The sequence below is a fragment of the Notechis scutatus genome, chromosome 1 (genome assembly GCF_049901735.1).
Source record: "Notechis scutatus isolate UNSWTSFEM ecotype Mainland chromosome 1, rNotScu1.2, whole genome shotgun sequence".
NCBI classification, from domain to species: domain Eukaryota; kingdom Metazoa; phylum Chordata; class Lepidosauria; order Squamata; family Elapidae; genus Notechis; species Notechis scutatus.
In genome coordinates, this window is record NC_142009.1 from 58,389,284 (window position 1) to 58,412,507 (window position 23,224).

General features: G+C 37.7%; 1 protein-coding gene across 2 annotated transcripts in view; it reads left to right on the forward strand.

Annotated features, from left to right (window-relative positions):
- The first annotated feature begins 247 nt into the window (after window positions 1–247).
- Window positions 248–23,224, forward strand: part of LOC113420116 (ALK tyrosine kinase receptor) — a 34,526-nt gene continuing 11,549 nt past the window's right edge. Inside the window, exons 1-6 of one of the 2 annotated variants that reach the window (XM_026679915.2) lie at window positions 248–338; window positions 8,725–8,911; window positions 14,002–14,092; window positions 14,907–14,971; window positions 15,629–15,758; window positions 22,907–23,004. In XM_026679915.2, the coding sequence (XP_026535700.2) occupies window positions 332–338; window positions 8,725–8,911; window positions 14,002–14,092; window positions 14,907–14,971; window positions 15,629–15,758; window positions 22,907–23,004 (578 nt within the window). In that variant the 5' untranslated portion in view covers window positions 248–331. Of the gene's footprint in view, window positions 339–3,423; window positions 3,540–8,724; window positions 8,912–14,001; window positions 14,093–14,906; window positions 14,972–15,628; window positions 15,759–22,906; window positions 23,005–23,224 lie in introns of those variants that run through there. The other variant, XM_087965122.1, reaches the window with a different exon arrangement.

The following is a 23,224-nucleotide window of genomic DNA, read 5'->3' on the forward strand; positions in this document are numbered from 1 at the left end:
TAGGGCAGCTCATTGTGGAAGTTTAATTGATCATTTGTGCAATGATACTAGATACCTACCTCCACATGACACTACATTTTTAAATGTGTGCATCCAAAACATCTTTTTTACTAATACAAAAACATGTGGGGTTGGAAGTTTTCTACAGATACAGATTTTTTTTTTTGAAGGGAAAGGTAACAGGAAGAGAAGTTGAAAATAACTAATGTGTTGTCATGTTTATATTCCAGATGAACTGATCCTGCCCACCAAGAATCCTCCTCTTTCTTTGGTCTTGTCAGTAGTGACTTCAGCTCTGGTTGCTGGTCTTATTCTAGCCTTCTCAGGGATTATGATAGGTGAGTTCTTTGTTCACACCCAATGTATAAATTATCCACATAACTCATTGAATGACTGACTGACTCGCTGGCCAGCTGGCTAATTGATTGATTGATTGATTATGTGCCATCAAGTTGGTGTTGATTCTTAGTGACAATGATCTTCTCCAGGATGATCTAACCCCAAATAGGATCTTCAGAACTCCCAATGGTGTACCTATTGCCACTATAATTGAGTCCATCCATCTTTCTGCTGAACATCAACTTCTATTTCCTCTTTTCCCAGGATTATGGGCTACTCAAGGGAGTCTTGGCATAGCACATTCACAATATCTAATTTATCCATATAAATTACATTTGTGCCTCAAGTAAGGATTCTACATTGAGTTTTTCTATGGTTCATTTGTTTGTTTCTTTTGCTATCTGTGATATTTTCAAGTGTCTTCTCCAACATCAAAATTCAAAAATGTCGATGCTCTTTTCATTCTACTTTTACACAGTTCAGTTTTGTGGAATATTGTACAATAGTCCTCATTCTGTTAAGTCTCCTTTCTCAGTTATTGTATATAGATTGACCTCTTCCAATCTGTTGCCAAGTATGTCATTCGCCACATTTGCTGGCATAATTAAGTTAGAACCTTTACTGATTTTTCTTCCATTGCTTGCCATATTTTTATAGATATTCTATCAATTCCTTTAAACTTCCACCTTGTTAATGACTGGGATGCCAGTCTAACATCATCTTCTAGTGCTAGAGGTAAAAAGGAATATCTTCTAAGATATCTTGGATGTTGATATCTTTATTGTACAGAATTCCAGTAAACACCTTCCATCTTTGTTCAATCTAATTCAAAGCAATTACTATCTGTCCATTGGCATTCCTTAGTGTAGCAATTCCAAATTGGAACCTTCTCTCTGAGTTTGGAGGTCTTTTAGAAGACTTTCCTTGTTTTTCGATGTCTGTTTCCATCTTGAATGTCTTTACAGATGACATTGTAATACTGTTTCTTACCTCTTCTAACAGCACTCTGAAATTCTTGTTTTCCTTTTTAAGATTTTTGTCTTTCTTGGCTTTGGCTTCTCTTTTCTCCTTGGCAATTCCCATTGTCTGTTCTGACATGCTGTATGCTTTCTTCTGTTTCTTGATCTTTAGCAGTCTCTCATTCATCCTTAATAACTGCTTTGATTTCATTCCATAGTTCCTATCAATGAGGTTTCCTATCAATGAGGTTCAGGACTACAAAACAATTCCTGTTATTCTCCCTGAAAATGGTGAGTATCTAGTCAAGATCCTATCATGGAAACTGTCTGGCTTTGTTCTACTACTTTATCTTGACTTGGAACATCCACATAGCTCTCAATTAGTCCTGACCACAACATTGCTATTATAAGTGAGCCTTTATATTAATAATATAAACAGGTATTTGTATAGTCCATCTGGTGACGTCCATGTTTGCAACCATTGTTTTGGTTGTTTCAAGAACTGTTAGCAATAAAGAAACAAATAAGTCAGACTGATAAGTCATTCTTCTACTTTTTTCTTTTCCTAGACTATATTGTCCTATGTTTTCCTCCTTATTATTTCTAACTTTGGATTTCAGTCTCTCCAACCACAAAGAGACATCTTGCTTGCGTATGTTCTGTTAATTCTAGCTTAAACTTGACATAAAATTCATCAACCACCTCTTCTTGGTTGATGGGGCATAAACTTGGATAAGCAATATATGCCAAATCTAATTGATACTATTTGGTCATTGACTGCATTGTACCATGTACTGTCTTTGTTATATCTTTTTGGACCATGAAAGCGGTGCTGATCCTTCTTTGTTTTTCACATCCTGAGTAATAAACAATATGGATTTCTGACTGAAAGTATCCAATTCCAATCCATTTCAATTAGTTCATACCTAAGATAACAGTCTCTTATAGAGGCATTTCATCTTCCATTGTGCAGAGTTTTCTCATGTTCAAGTTTCTTACATTCCACATTTCCACTGTGACTTCACAATTGCAACTTGATATTTTTCTGCATGCAACATCAGCAACTAGACATCCCTAAAGCTTTATTATAACTGCATAAGTACCGTTATTACTCTGAAAGATCCTCAGTTGTTCCTCAGTAATATGGTGAATGCCGGTCAACTTGAGGAGCCCATCATTTGGCACTATATTGTCAGTTACTTTATTTTGTATATCTGTATGGTTTTCCTGATCAAATACAGGAGTGGTTTATAATTGCCCTTTCTCATGCTGTTTGCAATGGATGCCTTTGAAATTGTTACTAAATAATCATTTGACTTCCTGCTTACTTTTACTAGTCAGATGGGATGATGTGCATAGCTTGGGTGACCCTGCTGGGAGTATATACTCTTGACATACATTCCTGCTGTTCTCTGCTTACCCCTTCCTGGAATATACACACACCTCTGCCACAATAAGGCAACATGGCAGGACTTGAGAGGCAGAGACATTTCCCGCTATGTATCAACTGTGTAATCTGGTGCCCTCAAGGCTAAGCTTGGTGATATTTCTGTCACTATGATCCCAATGCATTTCAATGGCACAAGGTTGGTAAGGCTGCTTAATTGACTAAATGACATGAAAAGGTATTCATTCTAATTATTTTAAATATTGTTGCAATTTAGATGCCATTGCATCTGTCCTCTGGAACATCTTACCCTCCCACCCCAAGTGGGGTCATCTCTGCCAGTTGGCTAGGGGCTCCAAAGGAGGGGTTTTCACATTGGGGTGGCTGATAAATTAACAGCCCCCTTCTCATTGTCAGCATTCCAACTAACAAACTCCAACCCAATAAACTCCAAGGCAAGCATTTTCTCAAAGTTCCATTTTATTAGAGTTGTCATATTGGCACATCTGGGAAAACCCGAATCTGAGAGTTCCAGGTTTTCCCTCCCAAAAGAAATTTAAAAATCCATTCCCCCACACCCCCCAGTCCATCACATTTTTTGAGTGCGGCAGCTGCTGGAGCAAATGTGAGTTTATCTTGTGTTGATTTTGCTTATCTGTGTTCCTGGCGTCTTCCCAACCGTGTTGATTTATTGCTGTGCTTTCACATCTGGAATTCTTGCTCCTGCCCTATCGGAATAATTACCTCATTTTGCCTTGATTGGACTTATAGTTACAGTTTTTGTTGACCACATTTTGGATTTGATTTTCTGCAGCCAAAGACTGTTCCTGGGGGAATTTTTCTCCAGCCAGAAGGTAACCAGGACATTGAGGGCAAGGTTGGAGCTAATAAAGGCTTTCCTACTGATTATCTGACTTTATGCCACTCCTTTGTGCCACACCCCGGGTCATCACAAGCAACATTGCAAGTAAAATTGTGAATAACAGTCTTAAAACCCTTCAGATATATTCTTCTCTGCAATCCTTATAACATTATGCAGAACAGGCCAGCTTTGTAATTCTTATTATTGTGGTTGGGAAGGTGAGAATAAGCAATAAAGATTTAATTAGGATCATCTTATGAATTCATTTGAGAGGCAAGATTCAAACCTGGAAAAATATGGTCTCGTTACTTTGGACCATAGAATATGATTCCAGGATTAGATCCTGCCTGTGACATGATAGACAGTCATTTCTTCTCCAAACAGCCAACAGATTAGGTGTAAATTTCTGGAGTCAGAGCAAATACAATAATTAACAGATAGGTTTTAATTATCTTTTTAGAAATTAAAAAAAAACCACTATATGTGTGTGGGCAGATTGCGATATTTTCTAGCTGCTTCCTCCCCCTCCTCCTTCCCAAAGACATTAACTTCTTATACTCTCATTACAAAATTTTGAATGAATATTTTATTTGACTTTTAAAAGCCATCATCCTTTATTGGGAGAAATTATAATTGGTTTCTCAAATCCTGTCCTACATCTTGCACACAGCCTAGTAATTTATCAGTTGAAACAGAAATAATGTCACTGTGGCAAAATCTACAACACAGCACAGGGTTAAATTTCCCAGAATCAAGAACGTGCTGTGGGAAATTTTGTGCCCAGTTCCAATTACTCTTTTAAAGTAACTTTTTACATGTCCAATTAATTTTGATCTACACTCTACTTCTCCACCATTCCCACCCACCCCATACAGCATGTATTGCTCCCACAGGATTTTGAAAGGTTAGAACAGAGGCTAGTTGAAGTCTGAAGACCATATAAAGTTATTTATTTCCTTTTAAAAAAGAAAACCTCAAGAACTTCACAAAGGCAAAATAATATTGGAAAACTAGCAATAAAAATAGGCTCTAAAATATATTTTTTTAATACTGACGATATTTACACATATGTCCTTATTTTATGTTTTGTATGAATCATCTCAAAGTTCAGATGAGAAAATACTTATGAAAATTGTAGAAAGGGGTTCAAACCCTTGCAGGTATTGTCTGATCTCACAAAGCAGAAATACCATTTCAGTTTTGCTAGCAGGAGAGAACGCTTTTTAGGGAAGGACATGGTTTATTCATCCTGCAACAGATTTGCATTTTTAAGGCTGTTTTATTATTCAGAAGAGACCAAGTTTAGAATGTTACTGATAGTTATTATCTCCTATTAACCTGATAAACATATAAAGGTATCCAGGGGCCAATGCAATTTTGAGACAATCTTGGGAACAATTGTTAAATAATAGGAATGATAAGCATTAAAATTTTTAATTGCACTATAAGACAGACAGACAGCATCATCTTATCCTAAGCACTCTAGGACTGTATATAGGTACTTCTTGACTTGTGACTACAATTTGAGCCCAAAATTTATGTTGTTAAGTGTGACATTTGTTAAGTGAGTTTTTCCCCATTTTACTACCCTTCTTGTTAAGTGAATCATTGCAGTTGATAAGTTAGTAACCCAGTTGTTAAATGAATTGGAGTTTGCTTGTCAGAAGGTCACAAAAGGCAATCTCATGACCTTGGAAGACAGCAATGGTCATAAAAATGAATCAGTTGCCAGGCATCTGAATTTTGATCACATGATCATAGGGATGCTACAAAAGTCATAACTGAAAAAACATTCCTAAGTCGCATTTTTCAGTGCGGTTGTAACTTTGAACAGTCACTAAATGAACTATTGAAAGCCGAGGACTACCTATACAGTAAGTAATTATTAAAAAAAATAAATGAGTCTCCCACTTCCCGGGTTTGGGACTGCTGACAGCAATAGACTCCTTTGGAGAATAAAAACCAAAACTAAAGTTCAAATGATATTTCATATCATTGAATACAGTTTTCAGGCCCTTGTAGGGAAAACAAAAACAAAATAAAACAGAACACTAGATCATATTTAAAAGGTAATGACCTCTGAGGATCAGAGGAATAACAAGGAAAAGAATTGTAGTAGTTGGTAGATATGTAATTTGATATGGACCAACTAGGCAGGCTGACTCATGAAATATGCTATCTTTTGAGAGCATGAATCAGAACAATTACAAAGATACTTCAAGATAATTTTAAGGTATCCCTTCCTGCTCTACCTTCTGGGGACAGACAATGTGAATTTCACCCATGTGAATTTCTATCACATCCTCTCTGACTTTAGAATGTTAGAAAGAAACCTGAATCAGTCAATTCATAGTTCCACATCATTACTCATTGGTTAAATTCAACTGGAGCCTAATTGTGGACACAACACCATGTGAGGGTTCTTTGCTTTCCAAGGACTTCACGTATCATGACATAGCAAATCTGTACGTAAATGCTTTATGGCAATACACATCTTCCCCAGCAACAGGCTATTGCTCTGAATCAACATTCGAGACCAGATGATGTTGCCACAAAAATATGCATTTAATACTCAGTCCTTTGTACTCTGTCTTTCAATATTCAGTTCAAACAAAAATCTCAAATCCTACAAAGTAGCATATGTTTGCCTTTTTCCAAAAGTTCTTGTACTAGTTGGGATGAAGTGCTGTCTCAATGCGGCAATTCCTTTTCTAATAGCTACCAAGCTCTTGGCAAAATTCCAAGCTCCATGCAGGACTCCTACCAGAATGTCCTGCTCATCATAGCATGTGATTCAGGCAGTTGAATGAGTCCTGTTGCCTGCTTGTAACAGCTGCCAATCTCCAGACATTGCCTCCATTTCTCACCTTTGGAGATAACCACTTGTTAGGAATATGAGTCACCTAACAACTATTTGGGTTAGAAATATATAAACCAGGATAAACATTTTAAAACTGTATCTTTAAGAAAATGCAAAACTGTAATTAGGTGTGGTTTCTCAAACAGCCATAAGATGGAGCCAGAAACCTGGGTTGTCTTAGTCTGAGTCTCAGAAGAGAGTGTGAGTGTATTTCTGTTTCCTTCTGTTGGAAAGGATTGCCGTTCCTCCATTTTTCCTAACTGACTGATATTCCTGGATTTAATGTAAGTCTGTTACTGAACTTTTTTCTAACACTGGACTTTGTTATTGAATTATCCCTGGATTGAAAACTGACTGATTTAATGTGTGAATGACTTTGGACTGCTTATTTTGAACTTTGCTTAAACCTTTATTGAAAGTAAAACCCTACATTTACTGTGCAGTGTATCTGTATGCTGTGTGTGTATTATTCAAACACTATTTTCTATATGTCTCCCTGTATGCCATCATTCTCCTAACGGGAAATTACCTCAACACCACTCACTTTGCTCATCATTTTTCCTCCTACATCCATCCCACTCTCCACACTCTGTTTTTGGCATTTGCTTTTGTAAGCTAAAGGCTTGGGTTCAGTGAGCCTGCCTCTGGACATTACCACATTCTTGAAACAATCAAGGAGTGTTGTTCATTTATCACAAGCAGCTTGGGTGCTTGGGAGTAACCAGATTGGGTGCTTGGGAGTAACGAGTTATCTTATGAGTGAAGGTATGAATGCAAGAGAGAGGCCTTTCTGCATGAATGCAGCTAGTTTCCAAAAGAGCAAACAGCAACCCCAAGTTGACTCCCTCACAGGGAAGGAGAATTTGACAATGGGGTCTGTAAAGGGTAGCAAAGGGAATAAGGAGAATTATAAAGGGAGACTGTCGTAAAAGGAAAATATTTAGCCTTCATAAGACTATGGACAAATATGAATGTACTCCTCAAATACCTGAAGATATCATACAAAGATCTATTCATCATATTTATTTATTTCCAGAGAGAGACCTCCATCAGATCTGTCATATCAAAATATAGAACAAGAAATAATAGCTTAAAGTTACAGGAAGGTATATTCCAGTTAAATTTCAAAAATACTTCTTATAGTAAGAGCAATTTGACTGTAAGAGCTAAGAGACAGATTATGAATTCCTCTACATAGGAGGCATTCAAAAGAAATTGGACAGATCAGAGATGCTTTCATTTGAATTTCTGCACCAAGCAGGGGGTAAGACTTAACCGCATAAATTATAACTCCATGTTGTTGTTGCAACATCTCAACCAGAGCACAACTACTTTGGGTGTCCTTGGGGAAAACTGCTGGATCAAAGTTTGAGACAAACATTCCCCTAAAACAATAAAATTTTAGCAAATTGTCAGCCTTTCCCGGTAGTGTTTTCAAGAAATTGCAATGCTGTTTCCTCTAAGCACCTCATCATTCTGAGCTGGTGACAAAGAAGCCTTCCAACTTTCCTGTTTCTGGGAAGGCTGTCACTAAAAAATAGCATTTGGTATCTGAAGCATTAGCTTCAAGGGATTCTGGTTGCTAAGAAATTCTGAAGTACCTCGGACCTCTTTCTCCCATTTGATTAGGTACATTGAGGGGCTGGCAATAAAAGTAATTTTTATTTCCGTTATAATCATGATATGTTAGTAGCTCACTGTTCATAGCAAACTGTTGAAGATTGCTTGCCTTCAGAAGTTGTGGGAGCTTCACCACTGGAAGCTTTCTAGAAGAGGCTGGACTGCCATCTGTCAGAAATGGTATAGGGTTTGCTCCTTAGGTGAGGGTTTGGTCTAGATCAGGGGTCTCCAACCTTAGCAACTTTACAACTTGTGGACTTCAACTCTAAGAATTCCTCAACCAGTGCACATCCACAAGTTGTAAAGTTGTCAAGGTTGGAGACCCCTGGTCTAAATGACCTAGAAAGTCCCTTCCAACTCTGTTATTCTGTTCAGATCTCAAATCTTCCTCCTTGCAGAAATCACGTGCAAATTCTGGATTAGTCTTCTCTGGATTAGTCTTCTCTCTTAATGGTTACAATCATGTAGTAATGCCAAACCCATTATTTCCCTGAACAGTGCTCCACATAAAACCTTTTTCTTTGTCCCCAATATCTCACAAATAGTTATTGGTGAGTATGTAGCCTTATTCTATAAGTCGCACTCTTGCCTGTCACTCTTGAAGTCAATCTGCACAACACAATCCCCATGTATCTTTGTGTGCTTTTAACCTTATGGCATTTCTCAATCCCATTCCTGATTCTCTTACTTTTTCTAGTGTATCGGCGGAAACACCAAGAGCTGCAAGCTGTGCAGATGGAGTTACAGAGCCCTGAGTACAAGCTGAGCAAGCTGCGCACTTCCACAATTATGACAGACTATAACCCCAATTACTGCTTTGCAGGAAAAACTACTTCCATTAGTGACCTCAAAGAGGTGCCCCGGAAAAATATTTCTTTGATAAGGTAAACCAATCTGCCTGGCTTCCTTATGTTCACATTTAGTCTGCTAGAAATGTGGGCACACCAGTTCACATGTGTGCACCTTTTGTTTACTCTCAAAAGTCTCAAATGGAGTGGAGAATATAGTTGAAATCTGAATTTCTAGTCTGATCTAGCAGTTCTTAAGATTGACAGTTAAATCTGTTTCCTGTGATTGATTGAAAAGGTCATCTTTTCTAGGAGTTGAAGTCCATTTATTTTAAAGACAGTGAGATTCAGAAACAGTTTCAGTTTAATACATTATTGGTAGCTGCAAGGTCATTTTGACTTGTAAACTTACAGGGTAATAATGCCTAATTGCTGGCATGCCATGCAGCCCTAATTCACTAAGAAAGCAAAACATCAACAACTGTACTCAAAACTTTAATCAAATGTCTAGAAAGTGTAATATAATTCAAGCACTGCTTCTAATGTTTTGTATCTACTCAGGAGGGGCATGAAAGACAAAGCAAAACCTTTACCACATGGCTTATTTGATTCTGGATAAAAAGCTTACATAATAAAATATATGTTTTTTTGACCAAACCCACACCTCACAGGGGATAAAAGTGGGTGTGTTTTCTCCTGAAACTTTGTACGGGAAAAAGTTTAACCTGACTTCAGCTTTTCTTCATGAATGACTATTTTTGTGGGCTGCCTTGTGATTTTCTGTGAGTAAGACTTTATCAGTTCGGACTTGGCAGGCAGGACATGTGGGAATGCCAAGAAATACTTCCTCACTAAAGATATCCTATGGAGACTGATTCTGACTACAGTTACTATTTTTTCCAGAGGCAGGTTAATGTTTTTTTCTCTGTCATTTTTACTATTTAATTTTCCACCTGAAGTTCCTAGTATTCCTATTTCCTAGGGCACAATCCAGATATTTATTGTTTAAATGTGCAGTTACCTTCTACCCAATCAGATCACTTGACTGTTTAGTTCATATTCTGGCAGCTAGAGACATGGACAGATTTTTTTTTTTCTCAGAAAACCTATTCAAGTCACTTTCTACTGACTTCAGCTCCCAGAATTCCTGAGCTAACAGGACTGGAGGAGGAAATCTGGGTGTTGAAGTCCACGTCTTAAAGCTGTCAAGTTTGAAGACCCCTGTGCTGGTGTCATATTCAGGACCCTTTCTCTGCCACTAAACTGGACTTCTTTCAAAGCAAGTCTCTTAAGCAAGTGAGAAGACTGGGAGAATTTATATTGGGAAAATATAGAAAGGAGCTTTTTAAAAAAATAACCCTCTTCAATACCGTCCCATTTAAACTACTCGGAAGATGCTATAAAGTTTTTTTTAATCTGGAAGGATTATATAACACACACACAAACACACACACACACATTGATACACATATACATATACATGGATATACAATGGGGGAGAATCACAGGTCAATGTCTTTCTTTTCAGGGTAACCTGGTAATGAAGACAGGTGCTATCCCGCTTTCTGCCAAATATTGTTAGTAAATGTCACATGATAGTACAAAATTGTAAAACTTCTGCCTGTTCCATTTGAACTGTGCTTAGCTTTCCATCCATCCAGGCCACTGACCTTAACATTGATCCTTCTTATTTTGCTCTACAGACACCATGCACAAAGTATGCTGATAGTTTTCTTAGGAAAAACCAACTACGGCACTTTTCACTTTGTGAGAAATTGCATTTTGAAAGTATGCAATATACTACCGTGTTTCTCTTATAATAAGGCCAGGTCTTTTTTTTTTTTTTTGAGCCCCCCAAAAATGGCTAGGCTGTCTTTTCGGGGGTGACTTAATTCCCCCCCCCCCTTGCATCTTCAGGCAGGTGGCAACGGCTTGGATGTTGACCTTGGCATTGGTGGGGTACTTCGTATCGGGGTCAATGCAGGCAGCACCATATCCAGGTGTGCAACAAAAGTACTTCCTAACAGCAAGCCCCCCCACCATTCCCCCCATTTCACATGTTTTAATTTGGGGGGAGGGGCTTAATTTCATTTCATGCCTATAAAATATGCTGGGACTTCCTATTGGGGGAGGCCGTATTGTTGGAGAAACAGAATAGGAACAAAAGTATCACTATTTAAACATAAAACTAAATCAAACATTGAAAAGAACTGAAGAAGAAAGCCTCTTGATAACCTCATCATTCCACTATTGGGTATTGATTTTATAAGTTCTAGTTATAAAATTCTGCAAGATCAGCTTTTCAAGACAATGCTATGAGGCTCAGAAAAACCATCCTCTTCTTCCCTCTTTATATTAGTTTGTAGAATAAAAAATGAATTTCATTTTTTTTTAATGTTGTGTTTTCCCACAGTTGCTTTTCTTGGAAGGGGGTTATCTGTGATGTCCTCTTCTTTTCAGTTTCTTGCTGTTTCTTGCAGTTTTGAAGAGTGATTGTTATTCTCTCCTATCTGTATAAAACCAGCCAAATTTTACAATTTCTACACACATGGAAAGAACTCACTTTCCCCTTTAATACCCTATAAGCAGCCCTACATATTTTTTTAAAAAAATGCTTTTAAAAAGTTTGCAAATGTTTCAACTCAACAATCCCTCAACCATGTTATGCTTCTGAACCTATAACTACCTCTTGGGATTTGGTTGTTGCTGCATGTACAATATTTTTTTAACACTTTTATTAATTGAATCCTGAAATGAACAGTGACAGAAAATCTGTATAATGAGCACACGGGAGAATATATATAATAGAAAGGTGTATGATTTATTTATTAGGTTTTTTTTTCAATTTTCCTAAATAATTAACCCTCCAATCCTCTTTATGAAACTTGCGCAGTGTCTACAGCAGAGGTCTCCAAACTTGGCAACTTTAAGACTTGTAGATTTCAACTCCCAGAATTCTGGGAGTTGAAGTCCACAAGTCTTAAAGTTGTCAAGTTTGGGGACCCCTGGTCTACAGCAATAATGTTTAGGCCCAGATGTAATGAATCTTACATCTAATATAAAATTATTTCTTTCCAGTTTAAGGACATAAAAGGCTAATATTACAACCAGAGGACTGTAGTTAGCAATTGCAAGAGCAGTTGACAAAGAGATCAATATGGTCATTTGGATGGGTGACATCTGTCAGGAGAGACACAGGAGGGATTTGATTTGATTCATGTTTCTGTGCCACTCAGCATTATTTTTAACACAAGCAACTGTAGTTTCGTTCTGAATATCTGGGATGAGAATTAGTGGCACCAGATGAAATGACCGCATAATACAGTTTCCATCTGATCCAAGCTTCTTTCATACCTTCCCCTTAATCCTTAATATGAATGCCATATTAAGGATCAAGGCTGAACAGAAGATAACATTTTGAGACATCTCTTTGCCCTTGTTGCTATTATCCTATAAAGTCCCTCCTATTTGGCTCCATCTTCTTTTCAAGATCTCCTTGAAGCTGGTGAGGTTCAAACTGAAGTTAAACATGTAGCAACAGCAATAGCATTTAGGTCTGCTTTACAGTACTATCTGGGTGGCTTACATGAAAAGGCTTTATTTTCAGACCCTCATTTTGCTCACCACAAAAGGATGGAAGGCTGAGTCAACCTTGAGCTCTGTCAGGATTGAACCCCAGACTTTGGGCAAAGCATGCCTGCAATCCTACACATAACCACTTAACCACTGCACCACCAGGGCTCCTGCATATAGGATGCAGATGGCCTGTTTCCTTTTTTTAATTCTAAATAAGCAGAGTAACAATCAACATAGACATTGTCTACAATGCAAAGAAAGATTTTAATGCTTCTAATCAGCTGCTTGCTTCCTGAAAACTAACCCTGTACATGGAGGTAGAGTGGAGTTTCCATTGGTGCCAACATTAATAAGATCAACTGCATTCTACTTATTTATTATATTGTTGAAATGGTTTCTGGATGGCACTACTGAAGAGAGATGTTGCCATGAAGCAATCACAATGTACATACTATAAAAAGAATCAGGTTTTAGACATCACAAGATTTAGGGGTGGGATGGTTGAATTTCTGACATTGCTTGCTGGTTTGTTTTTCTTAGTGCAAAAAAAAAATAGCACACCTATCTCTTTTGGAAACTATGGCATTCTAGTACTCCTTGTCCCACCTAATTCACTGGAGGCAGTAAAAAATAATGAACTAGAACTGGAATGTAATTATTGACTATGTGAGAGCCAATAAATTGGTGCTAACAGTTCCACAATATTTTTAGGCATTTCTAAGAGTGCCTTCTAATCAGCCTTGGCTGGCATGCCAACTTGCATTTGTAATGTAGTTTTTATTACCCTGATTTGCTAATTTCTAATTTTTAGAATAACACACTATACAGTAATATATTATCCATGAGGCTTCTTTTTACAGATAATATGAAAACTGCAGTTATTTCAGATAACTGGGAAATAGGCAGTTCTCCTCTGTTTAAATATATGCGCTGTCTTGATTCCTGCTTATTTCAGGATCCAGAATATGGGTTCTTATCTTTCAAGGTCTGTATAACTTGAAAGAATAAGAAGATCTAGTATTTCAGTGGGAAAAGATTCTAACATAGTTGATATCCTGCTGTGCTTGGATTTTTTTTTTAACCTGCAATGATGCCTTTTCTTCATAGAATATTTAAACATTGAACTCCCTTACAGGCATGTGAATGAAATCCGTTCTAGCATAGAAAACCATGACTGAATCTCCTCTGTTTTAAACCTAAAAAAATGCAAACCTATGTATTTGGTACTTGATAAGAGTTACAGGAATCTTGTTCTCTAATATCAAAAATTGTTGTTCTTTTGTGTATAACAGCTGCTGGTATTACAAATGAAAGAAGAAAGACTGGCAGTGGTATGACTATGTGGGCGTAGTGAAATTGACTCCTATTTTTAAAAAATATCTCTTAGAGTAGTTCTTTTTTTAATATTTCCCTTGAGTAGCTCCTACATTGGATAGTAAGACTGCATTAAGAAATCTCTCACTATTTACATAATAGTTCAATGCAGTTAATAAAACACCAAGACGTTTCTATTTGAACATTCTAGTATATACAGTATTTAAGAATATATATTGTAAGAATTGTGCCTTTGGGTTATGTTAAAATCATCTTCCCTCTTCTGGTTTTGTCAGGGGTCTAGGCCATGGAGCTTTTGGGGAAGTATATGAAGGCCAGGTGATTGGGATCCCCACTGACCCCACTCCTCTTCAAGTGGCTGTAAAAGTAAGTTTCAGTGAGACAAATCTGCCTCATGGGACATGTCACATAAGGAAAGGGCTACGGTTGAGTTCATTTTCTACTTTTTCTGAGTGGAAAAATGGTGAATGTATTCCTGATTATAGACATTGGAGGTATTAAGAATCCAAAACTGCCACTCAGATTATTATTGCTGAAGTTCATAAAAGTTATTAATTTCAATTCATTGGCGTGTTTTTGAAACTCTGGTTCTTTCAAATATTACTGATACCAAGCAGGAAATACTTGGATTATGTTCCCTTCTCTCCAAAAGTATTGTCATTATGACTCTGATAACTTCTATATCAGTGGCTATTGTCCATGCTAGTTGGAAATTATGACCATTTAATCTAGCACCTATACAACTATCCATTTGGGAAGTTAGTTCAGACTTTTGCTATTTAACATCCTTATCCTGTCACAGTTCACCCCTCTATGTTGTTGTTGATGTGCTAACTGAAAGCTAAAGTTTTCTCAAAATAGTTGAGTGATGGAAGAAAATGTTTGTGGTTATTATTGTCTGAGACATATGTATTAAATCCAGTGTTTTTTTTTCTGATAACATGTCATCTTTCTCAACTTGGACTCTGCAAATAGTGTTGAACTACATTTCTCATCGTTCCACCCAGAAAGCTAAATAGTTGAGTTTCTTATATGGAGTTTCTCTAGAGAATTTCTAATAGGGAGTTTCTAAAGATTTAGGTATCTTTTAAATGGCTTAGAATAGTCTTTGGAAAGTTGATATCTAAAACACTTTCCACATGAAAGAAATTTCACTTTCCCTCTCTTCTTTCTTGACTAGACATTGCCAGAGGTTTGCTCAGAGCAAGATGAGTTGGATTTCCTAATGGAAGCTCTTATAATAAGGTGTGTTAATTCAAATTGGTTGCCTGCTTTTCTACTTCAAATGCATATCTACCAGTATTAAAAGCACTGGTCATTTTTACTCTCCAGCTTTTATACAGATGAATCACATATAAATGAAGTAAAATTGTCCAAAGCAATTGCATTTCCCTTATTTTCTTCAAACTTCACAATTTGCTTATAAAATAATCTTCTGTCAGTACTATCATTCATAAGAGATGGGATTAGTTTAAAATCACCACAGAAGACAGATAAATTTAGGATTATCTCCTAAATATAACACTGAGGTTATCTTAAAAATCTCAGATTTTCTGGTTTGTTAAAGAGTCTCTTAAAATTATAAGAATACTTGAAATTCACAGAGTAGTAAAGAATAACATTTTAGTGAATGTTGGCTTGCAATATTCTTCTATACTCCAATCTAACAGCAGTTTTCTCTTGACCACCATACTGCATTGATCTGGCTTAACAGAAATGTTGATCTGTAATTCTATAATGTCCACTGAGAGCCAAATGTGATAGGCACTAAAGTCCAATGCACCAGGACAGCAAGAGAGCTAAAAAGTGTGTTGAGGGGGGGGCTTGGTTAGATAAACAAATCACAAGGCTCAATCTGTGTCTTTTGCATTTAAAGCCTTTTCCCCTCAATCTTCCTTGCAGCAAGTTCAATCACCAGAATATTGTACGCTGCATTGGAGTGAGCTTACAGGCTCTGCCTCGCTTTATCTTGCTGGAGCTTATGGCTGGAGGAGACTTGAAATCTTTCCTGAGGGAGACACGGCCAAAGCCGGTAAGAAAAAAAAAAATAGTTCAGTGTAGTCTCAGCTTCCAGCTCACCTTGAAAGTTTTGCCTAACTTAAATGTAGCCTAGTTCTTTTTGCTAATGTTCCATATTTGCTTTTAAAAGCTGCAGTGTTACAAGGATTTTTAGTACTTTGACCGATTAAATTGAGCAGGTCTTATGTTGCTGATTAGGGAACTGAACAATAGATTGATTAAGTGAACAACTCACCAGCAGTTACTTTGAAGGAAAGTTGATTTAGCATATATTTAGGAGCAATGTTTCACACTTAAAGTGAACCAACTCTAGCACCGCTACTGATTCAAAGAGTAGCCTGCACTAAAAGAGAAGGCACCATTACTCCTCTATAAGGGCAACACTATATAATTCCAGGGACTATTCTTCGCTTGTGCAACTCTACCAAAATTCTACCCAGCTTGTGGGGCAAATTCAGCCTTCACAAAGGGAATTCTGGGAAGTAATGATCTGGAGAGCAGTAGGTTAGTGAAGGTTATTATATCAGTTGACTCAATTAGGCATTGTTTTCATGTTTTCCAAGTAGGACAAAAGACTACTTAGAGAGGACCACCACTGGTGAATCCAAAGAAATAATCCTCTGTACCTTGAACATTCAAGGTATATAGGATTACTTCTCATGCATAAACAGCATTGCTGAAATAAAATCAAGAAGATATAATTCCCTTATTATGGTTGAAGTGTCATATCACCATTTTTGTTGCTGTTCCCTCACCTCCACTGAAAAATGTACTATAAGATGCCAAGCTATCTAAAGATTTGTTGTTCGTTTTAACAACATAGTAGCATGAGATTTTAAAGCTGTTATACTCTAGACCAGGGGTGTGAAACTGGCGGCCCATGAACCAGATGCGTCACACACAGGCCACATCCACCCCAGCTCCACGAAGGGGAAAAATGTCGTGAAATGTCATGTGATGGCAATGTAGTGCCATGAGTTTGACACCCATGCTGTACAGAGTCTTTTCTACTAGTGACCAGCACCTTCTACATATAAGTAATTTGGGTTTTCCATGGAAAATTAACTCTTCCAGAAGCCTTTGAAGAATTATACCATTGGTTAATTGTGTTGCTGCTGTTGCTGCTGTTAATGATAGTGGTGATATTTTTATTTTATTCAATATTACTTTGTACATTATGTTGTGGGGTGTGTGTGTGTGTGTGTGTGTGTGTGTACCATTGACGTTTTATTATAGCATATGCTATGTGGTTAAATCTGTGGCATAGCCTCTCCTTGAAAATTCAGGGTAAAGGAGCAAACACAACTTCTGTAGGTAATTAGTTTCCATGTCTAACATTCAATTGGACTCGGCTTCCTGTAACTTAAATCCACTGTTTTGTGTCCTGCACTTTTGGTGATAAAGAAGAGGTCTTGACCTTCTCTGCATCATCCTCTCAGATATTGAAGTGTGCTATTACATACAGCTCAGTCATTTCTTCCTCAAGGCTAAAAATTCTCAGTTCTTTTAGCTTCATAGTTTCTAGTTTTTCTAGGCATTCTAGTTGACAAGAGGGGAAAAAACAAGAAAACATACTCATTTCATTGTGAATGAAACATTTTTTTAAACAATCACTTTCACATCAAACTTAGCCTATGAACAAGAAAAGCAGAAAAAATGAATTCCCATGCACATGAGTTTAAATGCAAACATAAAACCAGAGAGACAGATCTATGAACATCTTTTAAGACATAGACTACAACAGGCAACCTTTCTGCAACTGTTGAATGCAATTTTCCACTAAGGCAGGGGTGTCAAACTCACATCACAGTGGCATCACGTGATGTATTGGGTCTTTTTTCCCCTTCACAAAACCCATCATGGCCGTGGCCAGCATGTGACGCCTCCGGCCTACAGGCTGGGAGTTTGACAACCCTGCACTAAGGAATGTGGCAGCAGTGCAGTGATATCACCACAGAAGACCGAATTCCTTGGAAGAGGAGAGGTAGCCAAGAGTCTGCAACCAGAAACAGAGATCAGAAAATGTCTACAGGAGCTAGGGAGATTTTTCAAGGGAGCTGAGAGAGAGGAGAACAAGAGAATAGGACACTGAAATAATCACATCATTAAACCTAAATTAATAATCATTACAAATCCAGAGAGGTGAATGTGTGATGTTTGTGTAGATCACATGATGCCCCTGGTGTGAAGGTTGCTCACATTAAGCATCATCTAGATAAGCTGCTGGATAATGCACAGAAAGCAGTGGTAATGGTCCACATTGGCTCCATGATATTAGAACAGGGGTGTAAAACTGGCAGCCCATGGGACGGATGCATCATGCACAGGCTACATCCATCCCAGCTCTGCAAATGGGAAAAACGTCACAAAAGTCACATGACAGCAACATGACGCAGCGAGTTTGACACCCATGCATTAAAAAATTGATGTGTCTTGGAATGATAATACCAGGCAGAGAGGCACTGGGTTAGGCACTGGGAAACTTTTTGGCACAAACCAAATCTTTAAAAGAGACATACTTCCACATGAACCAAAATAAAACCAAACTGCTCATACAGTAACATCAGAAAGATACTAAAGCAGATTTTAAAAATATCTCTGGGGAAAGGTTAACAGATGATGGATAAGATCTAGTTCAAAAAGGTGGAGATGTTTCAGAAAACACTTTAAAGGTGCAGAAACATAAGTTAATGGGTGGATATGACAGGAGATGAAAAGAAGACCAAAAGGATCATAGCACATTTGAAAAAGAACATGGTATATAGGTGTCCACATCAGAGGTGGTATTCAGCAGGTTCTGACCAGTTCTGGAGAACTGGTAGCAGAAATTTTGAGTAGTTCGGAGAACCGGCAAATACCACCTCTGACTGAAGATTTTACAGTATCCTTCCCCTGCCACGCCCCCCAAGCCACGCCCACAGAACTGGTAGTAAAAAAAAATTGAATCCTACCACTGGTCCACATCAATGCTGGAAGCCTCTGAAGCAAAGTCAAATGATGTATTGTTAAGAAAAAGTACTGGTTAAGATGCTCATATGTAAAGCTAGAATTAGAATGTTGATATATGAGCATTGGCATTGTTTTACTTTTAGGCAATTGGGAGCTTTTTTAAAAAAAACAAATAAACTTTTGACACCTATTTTTCCTTCCATTTAATCATGTCCAATTTTTGAAGACTACATGGAGAAACCTCTTAGCAAAGGTTTTGCAGAAATGGTTTGCCATTGCGTCCTTCCTAGGGCTAAGATAAAGTGACTGGCCCAAGGTCATCCAACTGATTTCGTGCCGAGGCAGGACTATAACTTATAGTCTCCCAGTTTACAGCATAATGCCTTGCCCACTGCACTACCCTTTATTATACAGAACATATAATTTCCCTTTAAACAAATATTTTCCTTCTAAATGCTGGAGGCACCATTTTCAATAGCTCTTATGGCTACAAAAGAAGCTGAATGCTGCCTATTATGATAAACTGAAAACTACTCAAACCATACTCTATTTGGTTTGGTTTGGTTTGGTTAGCTAGACTTACTATTTTTCTTTCAACTCCTCCAAGTCCATTTCAATTTAATTCAGAAAGTTTTTAATGGTAAGGTCTTATTGCTGCAAGAATATGATGCTAATAGAGGTAGAAATACAAGACTATTCATATCTTCAGAACTGAAATGAGCAGAAGCTCAGAACATAAAACTATTTCTTAAGCAGTTAAAAGCTTTTTGTGCATTAGAAAAGCAATTGGGAGAAGTTTGGGGGAAGAAAAGCATTAATTTCTCTCCATTGTATCATACAGCTTGGTGCTCAGAGCGGTGATTATGCTGAACAATGGAATCAATTTGTTTTGCAGTCACCTTTTACAAAGTTTGACCTAACAAGGGAAGGTGTTACTTTAACTCTTCCCAACCTGATCCTGCAAATGGCAGCTACATCCTTTCTAGCTGGCTGCCTCATTCTTTCATCTGGGTGAAGAGCAGCCAAGAACCGGAAAATGAATTTCCTCAGCATTTCAAGGCTACCACTGCACTCTGCCTCTCTCTACAAAATGGGTGCAAACGCTTCACATCTCAAACAAATTACTCTGTTAAATTGCCCTTGGTGGAGAAAGAGCTTCTACTTCAACAGACATAAAATAAAAGGCAGTACAAGAGGTTTTCTGTTTCCATTAATCCAAACTGTGACAAAAGCTTTGCATGACATTTTTACATAAAAGGTATATAGTCTATTTTCCATCATCCCCAATCCCCAAAGGTCAACTGTGCTTCCTCATCATGGCACGGGAAGGGGGTGTCCCTGGGAGGGATGAGTAAAGAACATCCGGAGAGTATGTCAAATGTATATTTCTCAGCAAGGTCACCCGAAGCATCAAGGTCATCCCATCTTCCCAGTTAAAACAAGTAGGTACCTATACTGGACAGTAGCATATAGAAAGATTCAGGAGGTAGATGATCACTTTGGTGACAATGGAAAGGCATCAAATCATACCGCATAGGTAAAAGCCATGGTGAACCACTCCTACACTTTTAACCAAGGAAACTGCAGTGATAGAAAATATAAAACAATTGACTATACAGTATCAAAGTAGGTGGAGGGGAGGCAGGTCAGATGGCACTCAACATGCTACTGAGGAAGAGCTGAGGTTCTTTTAAAATACTAATGGTGTTTATGACATAGCTGGATTAAAGCCTTTCACATGTCTAGTTCTTGATGTGGCCATACAGAAGATGAAAATCCAAAGCATCTCTTTTTGAAGATGGAACAATTTCACAAGCAATAAATAAAGTTACCTTATATTTTTACCCAGTAAAAAGAAAGAAAATGCAAAAAGTGTTTTTTTTAGCTGCTTTAACTAGTCAATGATACACCAGATGGGAGCAAAGGAGAAAAAAATATAGAGATATTCAAAACAGAAACAATGTTTTCAAAAGGATCTCTCTCCCTCCTTCCCTCCCTCCCTCTCTCTCTCTCTCTCTCTCAAAAAAAGGGATAGTGCAAGATTGGAGCAGATAACAAATGAGGATAGATTTTCTCCTAATATAAGGAACTTGCCACAAGATGTATCAAACATAGAGTAACTGAACTTTCAGAACAATAATAGATATACTGCAATGGACACTCCAAACATCTTAAAAACACATTGAAGATAAATATCCCTAGTACAATACTAAGTAGACATTTACTCAGGGGTGGGATTCTACCAGTTCGCATCTATTCGCTAGAACAGGTTGTTAACATTCTAAACAGTTTGGAGAACCGGTTGTTAAAAGAAATTACTGGCCTAATCCTGTAAGGAAGGCAGGAAGGAAACATTCTGGTGTTGCTTACAGAAACTGCCTCTCCATTAACCCTTATTACATTCTTGGCAGGACTAGACTTCCTGTCTCAGGAATGTCTCTGGAGTTTTTTTTCCCCTCCTTTGCTGGTACTTTGCTTGTGTGGAGTGACCATTTAAAGTTACAATGGCACTGAAAAAAGTGACTTATGACCATTTTTCACACTTACAACTGTTGCAGCATCCCCACAGTCATGAGAGGCCAGGGGAAGAGATGCGTGCCTCGATGTGAGTGATATTGAGTCAGCCACACCCAGCCAATAACATGACCACCAAGCCATGACCACCCAGTCACATGACCACCAAGCCACTCCCACCACCTAAGCCACACCCACAGAACTGGTTGTTAAAAATTTGAATCCCACCCCTGCATTTACTACTTGTTGAATCAGAACTCCCTGCATGATTGACTTTTTCTTAGACTTGTTCTTTGGTTTTCTACAAATTCTTAACCTTTAATTGGGGGTGAGGGTTGCTTTTAAAGCTTACTCCTTTAGCTCCTCTGGGGATTCTTTTCTCCGAGTGGTTTTTTTTTTTTTTTTTTTAAGATAGGTATTTTTCTTTTTAGCAGAAGTAGGGAAGGGAATAGGAGTAGCTTTGCAGAGGGAGATGGGCAGCATATAAATTTACTCTATAAATACATGAACTGGAGCATTTCACACTCTGATGTATTAGCCATTTAGGATAAGAATCAACAATCTGGAGCCTTCCGTGAACATGAACGTGGATGTGCTTATCTGAAAATTTTCTATAATCCTGAAATACTTACATTATTTGACCCTTTACTTTCTCATTCATTCTTAGTTCTATCAGACTGGCAGAGATTGTTTTATTGCAATATTTTCCTGCATGTGGTTTTTCAGGTTTCCTAAAAAGAACTGCCTAGTAATTATTTAACTCCATGCTGGATTTGCAAATGTAAATGTTTTGCAAAAGAACATAGAGACATCATGTTTCTGCTTGGAAAATAATGAGGACTTAGGAAATCCGTTGGAAAAAAACTAAAATAAATAAATATAAATATAAAAATGTAAAAAATAAAATTCCTAAAAGGAATTGGGGGAGATGCAAGTGTTTTGGTACCATAAAATAGGGCGAGACTGGCTCAATTGTACTGGTATTTTTCCAATGAAAAATATTTTTTGTTTATAATCTCCTCTGCCCCTGGACTATCAAAATCTAGAAATGCTGTTTATCATGCCAGAAATAATTTCCCTGGTGGTCTCTATTGGTCTATATCTGTACAGGATCTGATTTGAAGAAAATCTGTCTTTCAAAACAGGCAGATCATTCTGTCAAATAATTTCCTGGGTTCTTGAAATGTGGGGGAAATATTTGAGAACTGTTCTTTTTTATTATATAGTTTCATGCTTCCTCTTCAGAAATTTAGGTTCTGTAGTAAAATTTTAAAAAAAATGGTGGAAGGGAAGCTCATTTGAGCACTAGAAATTAACACTGATGATGCACTACCATATATTTAGTTGGGAATGACTTCAAAGATTGTTCAGTCAAGCTTCTGCTGATTAGAAAATTTGTCCCTTTATTCATGCTTGCTTTGCATAGAATTGTTTATAAGCAACAAAGAAAGAAGAGACAATGGGATGCCCAGAAAACAAGAGGATAGTCCCTTTGAAATGCAGGGATCAAGACCTTAGGAAGAAGCATTTAGAATTGCTAAAATGTGCTGGAGGAGGAGGGGGAATATATACACTTTTGAATTGTTTAGCAATAACTAATTCTAACAGATTCTGAGATTGCCCATTAAAAAAAAGTTTCTTGTAAGCCCTTTAAATGAATTCATGCTCCTGAAATAATTCTTTGATTCTTCCTTTTAGACCCATCCCTCCTCGCTAACCATGCTGGATTTGCTCCACGTAGCTCGTGACATTGCTTGTGGTTGTCAGTATTTGGAAGAAAATCACTTCATTCACAGGTCAGTAGGAAAAGCTGTTATTACAGAAGGACCATTCTCTCTCTCTCTCTCTCTCTCTCTCTCTCCCTCTCCCCCCCTTTCTCTCTGGGGGGGTCATGTGGCTGACTTGCATCAGGTTAGTATACAAGCCACTGACAACAATGGTTGTGTACTACCACCCTCTAGAGGTCTGTTGTTTTGAACATAAAAAGAAGAAAGAACTGAGGCATTGTGGTTTTTT